Below are 17,606 nucleotides of genomic sequence, written 5' to 3'. Positions count from 1 at the left end.
TCAGGGTTTATAAGTGAAAAGCAAAATCATTTTTGTTATAATGTTTGACACTGAAGTTTGAATAATAAATTGGTTCTTCAACAAACCACACATCTTGGCTTCATTAGCAAATTATATGTAGATGCATTGTATACTAATACATGTGATGATAATAGATCAAATCAAATCAGAATCAAATGAGTAGATCTCTGGTGGCATTATAGACACAGATTCAGGAACAAGTGTAGCTTTCAGCTTAAGAGTATTTGAGAAACAGGACTTGTCATTTTTCAACATCAATACTTAAGATTTTATATTAAATAACAAAATGTATGGTAGTTTGGGAAGCAGGGCAGGAAAGAAGAAAATATAGTTGATTGGAGTGTAGGTATTTCTGTTCAGTACATGTTGAGAATCTGGGGATGCAAAACTGAGGTGGCTAGTGTTATCACTGGTACCAAGTATATCTTGACATATTTACAGATGCTAACCTAACAATTTAGACCAGTACATGTTGCCAAAATTGTAGAAAGAAGGATGGCCATTTCTTTTCCTCCTAAAGGAAGTGCACACAAGTCTAGCATCTTAACTAATATCATAGACATCTAGAATACATTAACTCATCATCAAATTTCTTAATATTGATCTGTTAAGCAGCCAGGGAGATAAATGCCGCTTTAACAGAAAGTTAAGCAATACAGATGGATGATTTAATTTCAACCTTTTACACAATTTTTAGTCAGTTTGTCTCAAAGGTAAAAATGAAATTAAACAGGAGCAATGTGGAAGCTTTTTTGAGAAGTAGAGGAGAAGCACTCATTGTTCTCCGGAGCATTGAATCTGGTGGCTGTGGCTGTGGTGAGTGGCTGATTTAAAGTGAAAACCGCTTTTTCCTGTACTTCCGGTTCTCGGGGCTTGTTAGAGTGTAGTTTACTTCCGTACCGGAAGTTAGGCCAGGGGATTGTCGTTAAGGGGGAGCGGGGGGTATAAAAAAGGGGTAGCAGTATAGAGCGGGCAGCGTCGGGAGCGGGCAGCGGAGTGAGTGGGAACTGAGTGAGAAGGGCTTTGGCTTGCTGGGCTTAGGCGAGTGCAGGCTTGGAGAAGGTGAGTGACAGATTCCTACCTTGGGCACTTACAGGAGGTTGGGACATGGCAGGGAATATAGGGAGGAATGTAAGTTGTGTCCGGTGCCACATGTGGGAGTTCCTGGTGGTGTCACGGGTCCCCAAGGTACACATCTGCAGTAAATGTTTAGAACTGCAGCGATTGAGGGCCCGGATCAGGCAACTCGAGGGGCGCCTGGAAGATGCGTTTCTAGTTAGGGAGAATGAGGAGATAATGGCTGGGAAACATGAGCAGGAGGAGGTCTCAAGGGCGGAAGAGAAGGGAGGATGGACGACTGTTAGGAGAGGAAAGAGGAAGAAGAAGAGTAGTCAGGGTCCCCCGGCCTCCCCGGAGGCCCCCCAAGGTTCGTCGGCAGGGGCACAGAAAAATAGGAATGAAGGGGAGACTGATTTAGAGGGACGGAAAGGGTCTGGTAAGGTGATAGTGGTAGGGGATGGGAGGGTCCGAGGGATTGATAGGAGGTTCTGTGGGCAAGGGCGCGACTCCAAGATGGTGGTCTGCCTCCCTGGAGCAGGGGTAAAAGATATAATGGAAAGGGTAGAGGGAATTTTGAAAGGGGAGGGGACCCAGGCAGAGGTCATAGTACACGTAGGGGAAGGGGATATAGGAAGGAGGAGTAGGGGAGAGGTCCGTAGGCAATTTAGGGAGTTGGGGGCCAAACTAAAGGGCAGGACCTCTAGGGTGGCACTGTCTGGGTTGCTGCCCAGTATGAGCAGGGCTAAGAATGACGAGATCATGCAGTTGAATGCATGGTTGAGGGACTGGTGTAGGGTAGAGGGGTTTACTTATGTAGATCATTGGGAGGTGTTTAGGAGAGAAAGGCAACTGTACAGGAGGGGTGGGGAGGATTTGAACGGGAGGGGGACTAGTGTCTTAGCAGGGAGGTTAGCTGGGGTGTTCAGGAATGATTTAAACTAATAGGGAGGGGGGGTGGGGAGGTGGCTGGGAGAGAGACGGGTGAAAGGAAAATTATAAGGGAGAAGGTGGTTCCGAGGGACATTTGTGGGTTGAACTGTGTCTGTTTCAATGCTAGGAGTGTGGCAGGGAAAACGGATGAGCTTAGGGCCTTGATGTTTGTGAGGCAGTTGGATGTGGTGGCTGTAACGGAGACGTGGTTACGGGAAGGGCAGGACTGGCAGCTGAATGTTCCTGGGTACAGGTGTTTTAGGTGTGACAGAGGAGGGTTGAAGAGAGGTGGAGGGGTGGCACTGTTAGTCAAGGAAAACATCACAATAGTGCAGAGGGAGGGCGATATGGAAGAGATAGGGATTGAGTCGCTGTGGGTGGAGTTGAGGAATAAAAAGGGAGAGATCACACTGCTAGGGGTGTACTATAGGCCACCCAACAGCCCAAAGTCAGTGGAGGAGGGAATTTGCAGGGGCATTTTGGACAGGTGCAGAAAGAATAGAGTGGTTGTAGTGGGTGATTTTAATTTTCCCGGAGTGAATTGGAGGGGGCCTAGAGCTGGGGGTACGGAGGGAGAGGAGTTTGTGAAATGTGTTATGGAAGGGTCGCTAGAACAGTATGTAACTTGCCCGACTAGGGGAGGGGCTATACTGGATTTAGTGTTGGGAAACGAGCCAGGGCAGGTGGGTGAGGTAGAGGTAGGCGAACATGTGGCGAACAGTGACCACAAGTCCGTCTACTTTAGGATAAAAATGGAAAGGGACGAGTGCCGTCCAAGCGGAAGTGTGCTGAACTGGGGAAAGGCGAGCTATGGCAGGATTAGGAGGGAGCTGCAGCAAACTGACTGGGAGGGACTGTTAGCTGGCAAGTCCACGGTTGGCAAGTGGGAGGCTTTTAGGGACAAAATGAAATGGTTGCAGGGGAGGTTTGTTCCGGTTAAGCGAAAGGATGGGAAAGGTAGGATTAGAGAGCCGTGGATTACGGGGGATATTGAAGACTTGGTTAGGAAGAAGAGGGAGGCGTATGATAGGTCAAAACAAATGGGTATGGAGTGTGCGCTGGAGGAATATAGAGAGAGTAGGAGGGAGCTAAAAAGGGGAATTAGAAGGGCGAAGAGAGGGCATGAGATGGCTTTGGCCGGTAGGATTAAGGATAATCCTAAGGCATTTTATTCCTATATTAGAGGCAAGAGAGTAGTTAGAGGGAAAATTGGTCCTCTTAGGGACAAGAGTGGAGAGTTGTGTATTGAGTCGGAGGGAATGGGGGAGCTCCTGAATGAATACTTTGCGTCGGTATTCACGAAGGAGAGGGGTTCGGAATCGTGCGGTCTCTTGGAGGGAGCGGAGGTTCAGTTGCAGGATATAGTTATTACGAGAGAGGAAGTGCTAGGGCTTTTAGGTAGCGTAAGGACGGATAAAGCTCCGGGGCCTGATGGTATTTATCCCAGGCTGCTTAGGGAGGCGAAAGATGAAATTGCTGGGCCTCTGGCGCACATCTTTGTCTCTTCCTTGGACACAGGTGAGGTCCCAGAAGACTGGAGGGTAGCAAATGTGGTCCCGTTGTTCAAAAAAGGTAGTAGGGATAACCCTGGGAATTATAGGCCAGTGAGTTTGACGTCGGTGGTAGGGAAGTTAATGGAAAAAATACTTAGGGGTAGGATGTATGAGCATTTGGAGCGTTGCGATCTGATTAGGGATACGCAACATGGCTTTGTTAGAGGGAGGTCTTGCCTTACGAATCTGGTGGAATTCTTTGAGGAGGTGACAAGAACGGTTGACGATGGGAGAGCCGTTGATGTCATCTACATGGATTTCAGTAAGGCGTTTGACAAAGTCCCTCACGGTAGGCTGGTAGAAAAGGTTAAGGCGCATGGGATACGAGGCCAGGCAGTTAGGTGGATTGAAAACTGGTTGGGAAATAGAAGACAGAGGGTAGTTGTGGAGGGTACCTTGTCGGGCTGGAGGCCAGTGACCAGTGGTGTGCCGCAGGGCTCGGTACTGGGACCTCTCCTCTTTGTAGTCTACATAAATGACTTAGAAGAGGGAGTAGGTGGTGTGATCAGCAAGTTTGCTGATGACACCAAGATGGCAGGGTTGGCGGGTACAGAACTGGATTGTCAGGTGATACAACAGGATATAGATAGGTTGGTGCAGTGGGCAGATAGGTGGCAGATGGCATTTAATCCTGACAAATGCGAGGTGATGCATTTTGGAAGGAATAATGCAGAGAGGAGTTATGTGATAAAAGGTAGGCCGATTAGGAGTATAGATGTACAGAGAGACCTGGGAGTGCAGGTCCACAAATCCATGAAGGTTGTGTCACAAGTGGAGAACGTTGTTAGGAAGGCTTATGGGATGTTAGCCTTTATAGGAAGGGGCTTAGAGTATAAAAGCTGCCGTCTAATGCTTCAGTTATACAGAACGTTGGTTAGACCGCATTTGGAGTACTGCGTCCAGTTCTGGTCACCTTATTACCGGAAGGACGTGGAGTCTCTGGAAAGGGTGCAGAGGAGGTTTACCAGGATGTTGCCTGGCATGGGGGGACTGGGTTACGAGGAGAGACTGAAGAGACTGGGGCTATTCTCCTTGGAAAGAAGGAGATTGAGAGGGGACATGATAGAGGTATATAAGATACTGAAGGGAATAGATAGAGTTAATAGTGAGAGACTGCTCCCTAGACTGGGTACGAACACAAGAGGTCATCAATTAAGGGTGAGGGGGGGGAGGTATAATTTGGAGGTAAGAGGAAGGTTCTTTACACAGAGAGTTGTGGGGGTCTGGAATGCGCTACCGAGTAGGGTGGTGGAGGCAGGCACGTTGGACTCGTTTAAGATGCAGTTAGATAGGCATATGAGTGAAACGGGAATGGAGGGATATGGTAGGGGCTATTAAATAGGGTAAACCTCGGGAGACACCGGAAGGGCAGGCTGTATAACTAATATGTTTTGTCTTTATTCCACAGGTGGAGGTCCACCTCGTGTCAAGCGAGGGGCATGCACACGGCGGGTTGTGCGTGGGCTGCTCTTGGAAGTCCAGGAGTGGCCTAGTACTTCATGTCGGTGTGTGTGCTTGATCCTGGACCGATAGACGGGCTCCACAACAGCTCAGTGACTAGCACTGCTAGCTGTGCAGATACATGGATTTGGGCCTGTGTCTGTGGGAGTTTGCGCATTCTCCCTGTGGTTGCGTGGGTTTCCTCCGGGCGCTCCGGTTTCCTCCCACACCCCAAAGATGTGCTCTTAGGCTAATTGGTTTCCACCAAATTGACACTATTTCTTCCCTGAATCTGACTGAGTAGGGTCCCATTCGTAGACATGCAGGGTAGGATAGGTGTAGGGCGATGCGGCGGCGCGGGCTCGTTGGGCCGAAGGGCCTGTTTCCCGTGCTGGGTTGTTCTTTGTTATTTGCTTTTTCTCCGGATTTTTCTTCCCTTCAGTTCCAAATAGTTGTTCCACAATTTTAAAATAGCAAAATATCAAAAATAAAAGTCATTTAACTTGTTACAAATCCACACTTTTTCTTGTTAAAGACGCTTGTATTACTGGGGTATTTTTTTGAGTCATCAACCGAGTCTGTTCAATTTTCTCGTCAATTTTAAAAACACAAAGGGTAAACTTAAACACCTACCAACAGAACAGGTTGAATAGAAGAAATCTTGGAATTAATTGCTCCCCAGTCTTCATAGCTGCTGTAAAGCCCCTTCTCCAGAACGTATTGTTCTCCAGTGAAGTCAGTATTCTCATATGCAACCCACCTACAAATCAAGGTGAGATTACACTTGTTACACTAATGAATTATTAAACCAAAGTTCAATTTTAGCAACTTCTGAGATTCCAATACTGGAACAAACACATCATGGAAAGAAGAGGCTAGACTTATACTTCCTGTCCAGAATAATTTGTTGCATGGAATGTTGCATTGACTCTTATATCAGATTCCTTTTTATTGACTGCAGCTCAGCCTTCAACACCATTATTCCAATAAAACTCATCTCCAGGCTCCATGGCATAGGGCTCGGCTCATCCCTCTGCAACTGGATACTAGGCTCCTAACGCATAGACTGCAATCAGTAAGGATAAGTAATGACATCTCCTCCACAATCATCCTCAACACCGGTGCCCTGCAAGGCTGTGTCCTCAGCCCCTTACTATACACCTTATACACTTAAGGCTGCGCGGTCAAATTCCACTCCAACCCCATTTTCAAGATTACTGATGACGCCACTCTAGTGGGTGGGCTCTCAAACAATGATGAGACAGAGCACAGGAAAGAGATCGAGAATCTGATGAAGTGGTGCAATGGTAATAATCTCTCTCTCTCAATGTCAATAAAATGATGGGGATAGACATTGACTTCAGGAAACATAGTGGAGGACCTGCCCCTGCCTACATCAAAGATGATGAAGTGGAAATGGTCGACAGCTTCAAATTTCTACGTGTTCAGGTCACCAATAATCTGTCCTGGTCCTTCCACACCAATTTAGTTAAGAAAGCACACCAGCACATCCACCTTCTCAGAAGGTGAAGGAAATTCGGCATATCCACTATAACTCTCACCAATTTGGTGCTCGAAATTGATACATGGACTGGATAAGTGGAGAACCTGGTCGTCCTCCTTCCTTGGACTTGGTTCCAGAAACCTAAAGTAAAGCTCTGGGGACCTGGGTTCAAATCCCACCATGGCAAATTGTAACATTTGAAAGCAGCGAAGACAGTAGCACGGTGGTTAGCACTGTGCCTCACAGCGCCAGGGACTCAGTTTTCATTTAGGCCTTGGGTGACTATCAGTGCGGAGTCTGCATTTTCTCTCCCTGTCTCTGTGTAGGCTCCCTCCGAGTGCTACAATTTCCATCCACAGTCCAAAATGTGTGCGGGTTATGTTGATTGGCTATGGATTTGAGTGGGACAAGCAGGGGAAATTCATGGGATTACAGGGCTTGGGTGGGATTGTGATCGGTGTAGACACAATGTGCCAGATGGCCTTCTTCTGCACTGCAGGAATTCTATGATTCTAACTCATTTTCTGAAAACATTAACTTAACCAGCTGCCTTCCACTTCTGTGATGTTCCAACTGCTTACAATATGGTGACAGCACAGGCACAAACCCAATAATGTCAAACCATTGATGACATATTGCACTGAAATTACAAAGTACTAGAGGAGTTCCTCTTTTAATAAATAACGTAGGCTATTTCTTAAAAAAGAGTGGAGCTCTTTCCCGATTCCTAGCAACTTTAGTTTATCGCGAGCTCCTTGATGCGACAGTCAAATGAAGCCATAATGTTCAGGGCAGCCACTCTCACCTCTTCTGTCCATGTTTGGACCAAGGCTATAATGAGGTCAGAAGCTGAGAAACCCTAGCATACTCAAACTGACTTGTCAGTGAGTAAGTTATTGCTGTGTAAATGACTTGATAGTGACTGTCAATGACCTCTTCCATCACTTTGCTGATGATCAAGAGTAGACTGATGGGCGGTTGTTGACTGGGTTGGATTTGGTCTGCTTTTTGTAGACAGGGCATACCTTCATAATTTTCCAAATTGCTGGATAGATGCCATTCTTGTAGCTGTACAGAGCTTGGCTAGGGGTGCAGTTAGTTCTGGAACAGGAGTCTTCAGTACTATTTCTGGAATGTTCTCACATAGCCTTTGCAGTATCCAGTGCCATTTCTTGATTCACATGGAATGAATTGAACTGGCTGAAGACTGGCATCCATAATCCTGGCAAACACAGGAGGACATGATGTGGAGATGCCGGTGTTGGACTAGGGTAAACACAGTAAGAAGTCTCACAACACCAGGTTAAAGTCTAACAAGTTTATTTGGTAGTAAACCCACAAGCTTTTGGGGTTTGCCCCTTCGTTTCCACTCTCCACTCACTGTGAGACTTCTTACTGTTAAACTCAGGAGGAGGCAGAGATGGATTATCCAATCTGTACATTGGCTGAAGATTGTTGCAAATGCCTTGTCTTTCACATTCAGGTGCTGGGCTCTCCCATCATTGGAGATAGAGGATATCTGTTAATTGTTTAATTGTCCACCACCATTCATGGCTGTAACTGGCAAGAATGTAGTGCTTAGATCTGATCCATTGGTTGTACAATCACTTAGCTCTGTCTATTGTATGCTGCTTCCATTCTTTGGCATTCAAATAGTCTTTTCTTGTACCTTCACCAGGTTGACACCTCATTTTTAGATATATCTGTTGCTGCTCCCGGCATGTTTATTGAGCCAGGGTTGATTCCCCAGCTTGATGGTAATGGTCACGCCATTTCTGTGGTGGGATTTGAACCCATGTCCCCAGAGTATTAGTCTGGGCCTCTGGATTACTAGTCCAATGGCAATTTCACTATGCTGCCATCATCTCCATCCACCAACCTACCCACCCCCCCCTCCCATCCACCTCCCTGAACACGAGCTAATGAACTTTGCAGTCTCAAGCGCTGGTATTAAGTGATGAATTATGCTTCTTAAGAGTATCAATTCAAACCTGTATTTCTTCTCATGATTGTCTTTTTCTGCCTGCAGGAAGGAAACTCACTTTTCTCACATCAAGTAAACAAATTAATTGTTTACCTGCAATGTAGTTGTGAATGGTTCAGTTGCTTCATACAAGTGCAGGAATTAAAGGGCAATTTGTCATAGGACATACAACTGGATATATGTGGTCTAAGATAAGATCATACTATATATACAGTCAGATGGAGCCAACGTTGGTCAAATGATGTCCAATAAGAACTGCTATGGTGTACGCCACAGCTGTAGCTATGGTGACAGCTCATTCGCAACATGCATTAACCGCCATAGGAAACACATTACAGGCATGTACAACGTGCATTTCCCATTCGCACAGAAAGGTGAGAAGGTGCATGCCACGCAGAACATGAATATTAACAGTCTCCATTACTCATTTTTTACTTGCTAATCAGAAATGCAATTTGCTACATGTAGTTAGCGGGTAATATATTGGAGAATACTGCTCTTGATGAACAATCAAGAGTGTAATGAAGTCTGGAGTAGAGTACCCTTATGGAACACAAACTGAGCATTGGTGAGCAGTTAGTTGCCGATCTAGAAAGCAGACTAGCAAGCAAGGGCAATAGGGGATGCCTAATAAATTTTGGCCTTGCTGGGGATACTTATATCCCAAGAATTACGTAATGAAAAGCAGGACCTTAAAGGTAGTAATCACCACATTAATCCCAATGCCAGTGAGTATAGAAATCGGAGGGCAGAGCAGATGAAGGTCTAATACAGATAGGAAATAGATAGTAATTGGCAGAACCCTTAAGAGTATTGATAGGCAAAGGGATCTGGGTGTACAGGTACACAGGTCACTGAAAGTGGCAACATAGGTGGAGAAGGTAGTCAAGAAGTTTACGGCATGCTTGCCTTCATCAGCCGGGGCACTGAGTTTAAAAATTGGGAAGTCACGTTGCAGCTTTGTAGAATCTTAATTGGGGCGCACTTGGAATAGTGTTCAATTTTGGTCACCATACTACCAGAAGGATGTGGAAGCTTTGGAGAGGGTACAGAAAAGATTTACCAGGGTGTTGCCTGGTATAGAGGGCATTAGCTATGAGGAGAGGTTGGAGAAACTTGGTTTGTTCTCACTGGAACGATGGAGGTTGAGGGGCGACCTGACAGAAGTCTACAAGATTATGAGAGGCATGGACAGAGTGGATAGTCAGAAGCTTTTTCCCAGGTGGAAGAGTGAATTACTAGGGGGCACAGGTTTAAAGTGCGAGGGGCAAGGTTTAAAGGAGATACACAAGGCAGATTTTTTACACAGAGAGTAGTGGATGCCAGGAACTCATTGCCAGGGAAGGTAGTGGAAGCGGATACATTAGTGACTTTTAAGGGATGTCTTGACAAGTACACGTATAGGATGGGAATAGGGGGATATGGTTCCCGGAAGGGTAGGGGGTTTTAGTTAAATTGGGCAGCATGGTCAGTGCAGGCTTGGAGGGCCGAAGGACCTGTTCTTGTATTTTTCTTTGTTCTTTGAATGCGTGGCAGGGCAAATGATGCAGGAGAAAGAATAATGGCACCCATTCTGGAGGAGATGGGACCTATACATGCCAACAGGTTGCACCTCAACAGAGCCAGGGCCAGTGTGCTTCCTGAATTCAACTTTAAATATGCCATGCTGGCATTTGAACTCACGGCTTCTAGGTTTTAAGTCCAGTACCACAGCCACTACATGAGGCATTTGTTCGTTCTTATTACAAAATATGCACTAGAAGCAGCAGTGAGACTTTTTGAGCCTTCTTTGCCATATAATAAGATCATAGCTGATCTGATTATAATCTCATCTCCACATTCTCACCTATCCACCTCTGCCTTAAAATTATTCAAAGCCTCTGCCTCCGCTGCCTTTTGAGGAAGAGAATTCCAAAGACTCCTCTAACAGAAAAGATATCCTCATTTCTGTTCTAAAAGGGCAACCCCTAATTTTTAAACAGTGACCCCCACAAGAGGAAACATCCTCTCCAAATTGACTGTCAAGACCCCTCAGGATCATATATCATAGCTTGTATTTTAGTCATTTGACAGAAGTTAAATTGATAGCAATGGTTCAAGCCAAGACAAGAATCTTTTGTTACACAATTCCACAAGCTCAAAATAGAACTCAGGAGGCTTGCCTTTTAAGATGATAGAATATGTTGAAAAGACATCTTTTAGTTTTTCAACTTAAGAATGTTTTCTTTACTTAAAGCAGCTATGAATAATGAAGAAAGTAGCTCAGTCACTGTTTCACAATCAGATAGAGGTGAAATATCTCTGTGAATTTGGAGAGAGTTTAGTTCTTGTGAACTGGAAGATGAAGGTCTGACAGTCACATTGTTCATGTAAATATAATGAATATTGAAGGGAAAAACTACACCTGTGAACTAGGAAAGAGAGCATTTTGGAGAAGAGAGAATGGAATCCCAGAATGAAGAATGATTGTTGGTGCAGTTTTGGGGGAAGTAGTGGCATATATTCCACACAGAGTTTTTTTTAGATTAGAAATCTATGAATTGCACTTTTCTTGATATAAGATCACCATCTAGACTAATCATTAGATGATTATATTCTGTGGTCCTGAAGTTTCTATGACTCAATGATTTGTTAGTGGACAGAAAAACCATTTCAGTAAAGGAAGAACAAAAAAGGATAGTCAGAGCATTTCATGACTTCAGAACATCCCCCAAGTGCTCACAACCAATGTTGTACTTTTGAAATACAGTCAGTTTCACACGTAATGTAGGTAGGATTGCCCAGTGAGTGTGGGCACCCTCTGAGAATAAAGGACAATAGACAGGCCAAGTACTAAAATTGTCATTGTAGCAAAGTCACTGGAATTAAATGGCAGGGATCTTTCAGCAGCTAAAAGTAGGGAGGTCTTGCTGCGGCTGTATACTGCATTGGTGAGGCCGCAGCTGGAGTACTGTGTGCAGTTTTGGGCGCCGTACTTACGCAAGGATATTTTGGCCTTGGAGGGAGTGCAGAGGAGGTTTACTAGGCTGATGCCGGAGTTGAGGGGGTTGAGCTATGAGGAGAGGCTGAATAAACTAGGCTTGTACTCGTTAGAGTTTAGAAGAATGAGGGGAGATCTCATTGAGACATATAAGATGATGAATGAGATGGATAGGATAGAGGTGGAGAAACTCTTCCCGCTCAGAAAGGACAGTAGGACTAGGGGGCACAGCCTCAAGATAAAGAGGGGGGCGGTTTAGAACGGAGTTGAGGAAGAACTTCTTCACTCAAAGGGTGGTGAATCTCTGGAATTCTCTGCCCGTTGAAGTGGTGGAGGCTACCTCCCTAAATATTTTTAAGACGCGGGTTGATGGGTTTTTGATAAGAGAGGGGATTAAGGGTTATGGGGAGAGGGCGGGAATGTGGAACTGAGCCACGACAGATCAGCCATGATCTTATTGAATGGTGGGGCAGGCTCGAAGGGCTAGATGGCCTACTCCTGCTCCTATTTCTTATGTTCTTATGTTCTTAATGTTTTTGCAAAAAAACAGTAGCTGAACTGTCGACTATTGTTTCAAAATAATTTAAATTGGACTTACGTTCCACTGAGCACATCTATAGATTCCGTCCTCAATCCGTAATCAGTATCTTGTAAGTCTGGAATCGGCCCCAGCACTTCAATATTTCTACTTTTCTCAGAAAAGTTTGTTTCATTGTACAGTACAATGACTGGAGTTGACAAGTTCTGTGCATAAAAAAAATACATTAATCATTTAACAGATATATAATTCCCTTCAGAAAGAAAATTACTGCATATTCCAGAAAAATAAAAATCTCAATCAAGAAACCAAAAAAGAGAAGTAACTTAACTTTTCCAATGTTTGCAATGAATGCCAAAAAATTCAACTTCCAGTCTACCAATATAATCTTTTTAAAAAGTTAACTAAAAGTTAACGATATAAGGCATAATGATGTGCTGTATGCAGAGACTCTTCTGGTGGATTTTAAAGTGAAAAGATAATCACTACATTTCAAACCCATGACGATTGACAAATATGATAGGAATTGATTGCTCTACCCTTTGCCAATATCAGATACACAACTGAGCCATCAGTCCTCCAGCAATTCGTTCCAGAGAAATACCATAAGTGTTGTTGCCACTTAAGCTGGATCTTTTCATTCAGTGTGCAATATCATGCAGTGACAGATTGGTTGTTTTAGACTAATCCTTGGCTAACACATCATTACTGACTTCAGCTATGATGGCAGTGGCAGTTGATAGCAATTGATCATAGCATATCATGGTTAGGAGGGGAAGGGAAGAACAGCCATTATAGGCCTCTCTCTGCTGTGGAGGCCAGGTCATTGAGAGTCTTTCAGTCAGAGATAGTTAGGTGCTTGATTAATAAGGGGATCAGAGGTTAAGGGGAAAAGGCAGGAGAATGGGGATGAGAAAAATATCAGCCATGATTGAATGGTGGAGCAGACTCAATGGGCTGAGTAGCTTAATTCTGCTCCTGTGTCTTTTGGTCAAGGTGGTAGATAAAGGAGAACGATAAATGCAGTATACCCGGATTTCCATAAAGACATTCAATAAGATGCTATACAAAGGGTTAATATATATATTAATATGGATTTGGGGATGAACTTTCTTGCAATGGAAAACAGGGAGATTCCGTTGTAATTTTCACATGTGGATACGTCTTTTGTTTTGAAGATTGTCATAGTTGTGGCATTCTTGAGCTATTTCGGGACATCTTCATTCCAGATCTGTACAATAAGGAACTTTAACGTTAATTCCCCTCCTTAATTTGCTTAAAGGTTTCAGCGGAAATTCCACAACCTCCTGCTGCTTTGTTATTTGTCATTTGTGTGATGGCTTTCATCCCCTCCACAGGTGTTGGCGGAGTTCCAAGCTCCTTTCTAATTGAGTGTTGTGGCATTAAGTTGAAAATGCTCTTGCCAGCAATTGATTCTTGACTGAAAAGGTTACCAAAATGCTCACATCCAATGGGTGCTGACAGTTTTTCTTTCCTTGATCAGATTTCATTTGCCCTTAGGCCCCAGAGGAGCTGGTCCATGAGTACTTGGGCCATAGATGGCCTTCAAGGCAGTGAAGAAGCTAAGGATTTCATTCATGTCAGCAAGATATTGAATTTCCTTTGCTTTGTCTGTCCATTACATCTTCTTCATATTGCCGGTGCACCTTCGTCCCTCAGCCTTTACTTATTGGTAAGCCAGTTTCTTTTGTTTTGAGTTCAGATCATTCTGAGGCACTTCAATCAGTTTGTTGATATTCCTGATTATTTTTATCAAATCAATCCTATTGTTTCCCTATAGAAAAACCATATGCCTCTTTGCAGGCATTGATAATATTGGACTTAACGACATCCTAAGCACTGCAGACACTCTTATGGTCTTGACTAAAGTTTGGAAGATTTCCCTAAAGCATTGTTCAAATCAGTCTCTTTTGATTGGATCCTTCAGAGCTTCAACATTGGTATAACAAAAGAGATATTCATGAAAGATCAATCATTTGGGAGCTAGTTTGATGGCCATAATGTAATGAATAAGTTGATGATAGGTTCAGCAATCATCAGCCCCTGTTATTTTTCCGGTTGTTAAGCTATCATGATTCTGGGCACAAATTATAACATAATTGATCAGCTGCTTGGAACAAGTTTTGTACTTGTTCTTCTGGTGGAACAGCATATTGGTGAAGATAAGTAAACAAAGGCAAAATACTTAGACATAATTAGACATTTGTCAAGAAGAAGAATGTCATTGGGGTTGACATTTCCAATTCTTTCCTTGCCACTAGCACCATTCCAGGAATTGGAATCTCTTTCAACTCTTGGGTTGAAGTCTCTGAGAATAATAAGTCTGCCCTCCTTCGAAGCCCACAGAAAATTTGGCCAAGTTTGGTAGAGAAATCTTTCTTGGTTTTGTCATTGCATATGCATTGACCCCCAATGGCGAATTGGCTTCTCAGTAGATTGAGAAGAAGAGGTGCTCATTACATCCAAAAGAGAGCTCATGAAGTTGATTCACAAGTTCATTCTTGATGGTAAATTAAACTCCATGAACTCTGCATTTCCAAAAGAAAGTATAGCTGCCTCAGAATTCCTTCAGCTGCCCCTCTCACCGGATCTCACTGAGTAACGATCTTCATGTTTTATTGCCCAAGTTCTCCATATGATCTCGGAGCAGAATTAGGCCACTCAGCCCATTGCGTCAGCTCTGCCATTCAACCATGGTTGATAAGTTTTTCAGCCCCACTCTCCCACTTCTTCCCCATAACTCTTGATCACTTTACCAATCAAGAACATATCTATCTCTGTCTTAAACACACTCAATGACCTTGCTTTCTCTGGCAATTAATTCCATAGATTCACCTGGTTGAATAAATTCCTCCTCATGTTGGTTTTAGAGGCTTGGATCCTAGTCTCTTCTACTAATGGAAATATCCAACCAACATAGGCCTTTCAGTATTCTGCAAGTTTCAATGAGCTCCTCCCTCATTCTTCTAAACTCCATCGAGTACAAACCCAAAGTCCTTAAACATCAAGCTTTTCATTCCCAGGATTATTCTTGTAAACCTCCTCTGGACCCGCTCCAGGGCCAGCACATCCTTCCTTAGATTTGGGGCCCAAATTTGCTCACAATACTCCAAATGTGGTCTGACCAGAATATTATAAAGCCTCAGCAATGCACCCTGTGTTTGTATTCTAGTCTTCTCAAAATTAATGCTAACATTGCATTTGCCTTCCTAACTACTAACTCAACCTGCAAGTTAACTTTCAAAGAATCTGGAACTAGGATTCCCAAATCCCTTTGCACTTCTGATTTCTGAATTCTCTCCCCATTAAGAAGATAGTTTATGCCTCTATTCTTCCTACCAAAGTGCATAACTTCACACTTTCCCACTTCGTATTCCATCCGCCACTTCTTTGCCCACTCGCCTAACCTTCTGTAGCTTCCCTGCCTCCTACATACTACTTGTCACCCCACCTACCATTGTATCATCTTCGAACTTAGCCCCAACTTAGCCCTCAGTTCCTTCATCTAGATCACTGATGCATAAAGTGAAAAGCTGTGGTCCCAACACCGACCCCTGCAGAACTCCGCTGGTCACTGACTGCCATCCTAAAAAAAGACCCTTTTGTCCGCACTCTCTGCCTTCTGCCAGTCAGTCAATCTTTCATGCTAGTATCTTGCATCTAACACCATTGACTCTTACTTCTGGAAATCCAAGAAGACTCAGTCAGATATTACCTGTGTCATGGACGACCAAGAGGACAAACAAGTGGGTGTTCAAAAAAGCTGGCCTGAAAAGGAAATTCTTTGATATGATTGCCTCAAACAATCAAAATTCTTTGGAATCTGAAATAGTTCCAACAGATTGGAGAGTAACTAATGTACTCTCGTAATTCAAAAAGAGAGTCAGAGAGAAAACAGGGAACTATAGGCCAGTGAGCCTAGCATTGGTACTGGGGAATTTGCTAGAGTCTATTATCAAGGATTTCATAATTCAGCATTTGGAAGGCAGTGGTTTAATCAGATAAAGTCAGCATGGATTAACAAAAGGGAAATCATGCTTGAACAATCTATTGGAATTTTTTGAGTATGTAACTAGTAGAGTTGACCAAGGAGAACCAATGGATGTGGCTATTCAGACTTTCGGAAGGCTTTTGACAAGGTCTCACATAACAGAAAACTATGTAAAGTTAAAGCACATGGGACTGCAGGTAATGTCTTGAGATGAACAGACAGTTAGTAGATAGGAAGCAAGGAGTTGACATAAATAGATCTTTTACTGATTGGCAGTCAGTGATTAATGGGGTTCAACAGAGATCTATGCTAGGACCCCAACAGTTCACATTCTATATTAATGATTTGGAAGAGGGAACTGAATGTATCATTTCCAAATTTGCAGACAATACAAAGTTGGGTGCGAAGGTGAGCTGTGAGGAGGATGCAGGGATGCTTCAGTGCACAGGTACAGCAGGCAGTAAAGAAAGCAAATGATATGTTGGCCTCCATAGCAAGAGGATTTGAGTATAGTGATAGGAATATTTTGCTGCGTTGGTGAGGCCACACCTGGAGTATTGTGCATAGTTTTGGTGTCCTTATCTGAGGAAGGGTGTCCTTGTTATAGAGGGACTACAGGAAAGGTGTACGAGGCTGATTCCTGAGATAGCAAGTCTGTCACACGAAGACAGACTAAGTCAGTTAGCATTATATTCATTGGAGTTTAGAAGAGAGAGGAGATCTCATTTAAACTTATAAAATTCTAACAGGGTTCGACAGGGTAGATTCAGAAAGAATGTTCCCAATGGGAAGTCCAGAACTAGAAGTCACAGTTTGAGGATAAGGGGTAAACATTTTAGGACTGAGGAGAGGAGAAATTTCTTCACCCAGAGGGTGGTGAATGTGTGGAATTCACTACCACTGAACGTAGTTGAGGCCAAAATGTTGTCTTGATTTGAAGAAGAACTTAGATATAGCTCTTGGGGCTAAAAGGATCAAGGGATACGGGAAGAAGAGGGGAGGGATCAGGATATTGAATTTGATGATCAGGATGAATGGTGGAGCAGGCTCGAAGTGCCAAATGGCCTACCTCTGCTTCTACTTTCTATGTTTCTATGTAAACTCAAACTTTTTGGATAAGTGATGCGAACAGGAGAAGACTGTTTGGAAGAAGAGATAATGCCAGGCAAAACATCTTGAAGATGTGCTGGAAAACAAGGAAGACCCATATCAGAATGTGGACAGGCCTTGCTATGGGACAGGCAGTGTGGGCAATAGAAAATAGAAATCAGTGGAGAAGGATCGTTCACAATGCAACCAACATTCAGAACAAGAATGTAAGACTAGACGAAAAGGGCCTTCACGGTAATTGAAGCAGCTGAGGACATAAGGGGTGAGAAATTTTCTGGTCATGGTCATCCCAAAACCAGAAAATCCCACCTGAGGTCAACAGATCTTTGCATGGTCTGTGTCCCACCTGCTATGATTCCCATTGTGGGCAGATGGGAAAACTCCCCCCAGGGAGTTCCATCCTGTATTTCACACTGTTTTAATTGATCTTTTCTCATTCATTGTCATGGGTCCATAGCAAGGACAAAGGGGTAGG

General features: G+C 43.8%; 1 protein-coding gene across 3 annotated transcripts in view; it reads right to left on the bottom strand.

The window, feature by feature from the left end:
• LOC145345157 (uncharacterized) overlaps positions 1–17,606 on the bottom strand; it is a 214,415-nt gene that overhangs the window by 33,100 nt on the left and 163,709 nt on the right. For all 3 annotated transcript variants that reach the window (XM_080192832.1, XM_080192833.1, XM_080192834.1), the window contains 2 exons: positions 12,070–12,215; positions 5,637–5,763 (listed from right to left, as the gene is read on the bottom strand). In XM_080192832.1, the coding sequence (XP_080048958.1) occupies positions 5,637–5,763; positions 12,070–12,215 (273 nt within the window). The remainder of the gene's footprint in view (positions 1–5,636; positions 5,764–12,069; positions 12,216–17,606) is intronic.

Source organism: Carcharhinus amblyrhynchos, chromosome 7 (assembly GCF_965287045.1).
Source record: "Carcharhinus amblyrhynchos chromosome 7, sCarAmb.v2.hapA, whole genome shotgun sequence".
Classification (NCBI taxonomy): domain Eukaryota; kingdom Metazoa; phylum Chordata; class Chondrichthyes; order Carcharhiniformes; family Carcharhinidae; genus Carcharhinus; species Carcharhinus amblyrhynchos.
This window is presented reverse-complemented; position numbering and strand designations above follow the sequence as displayed.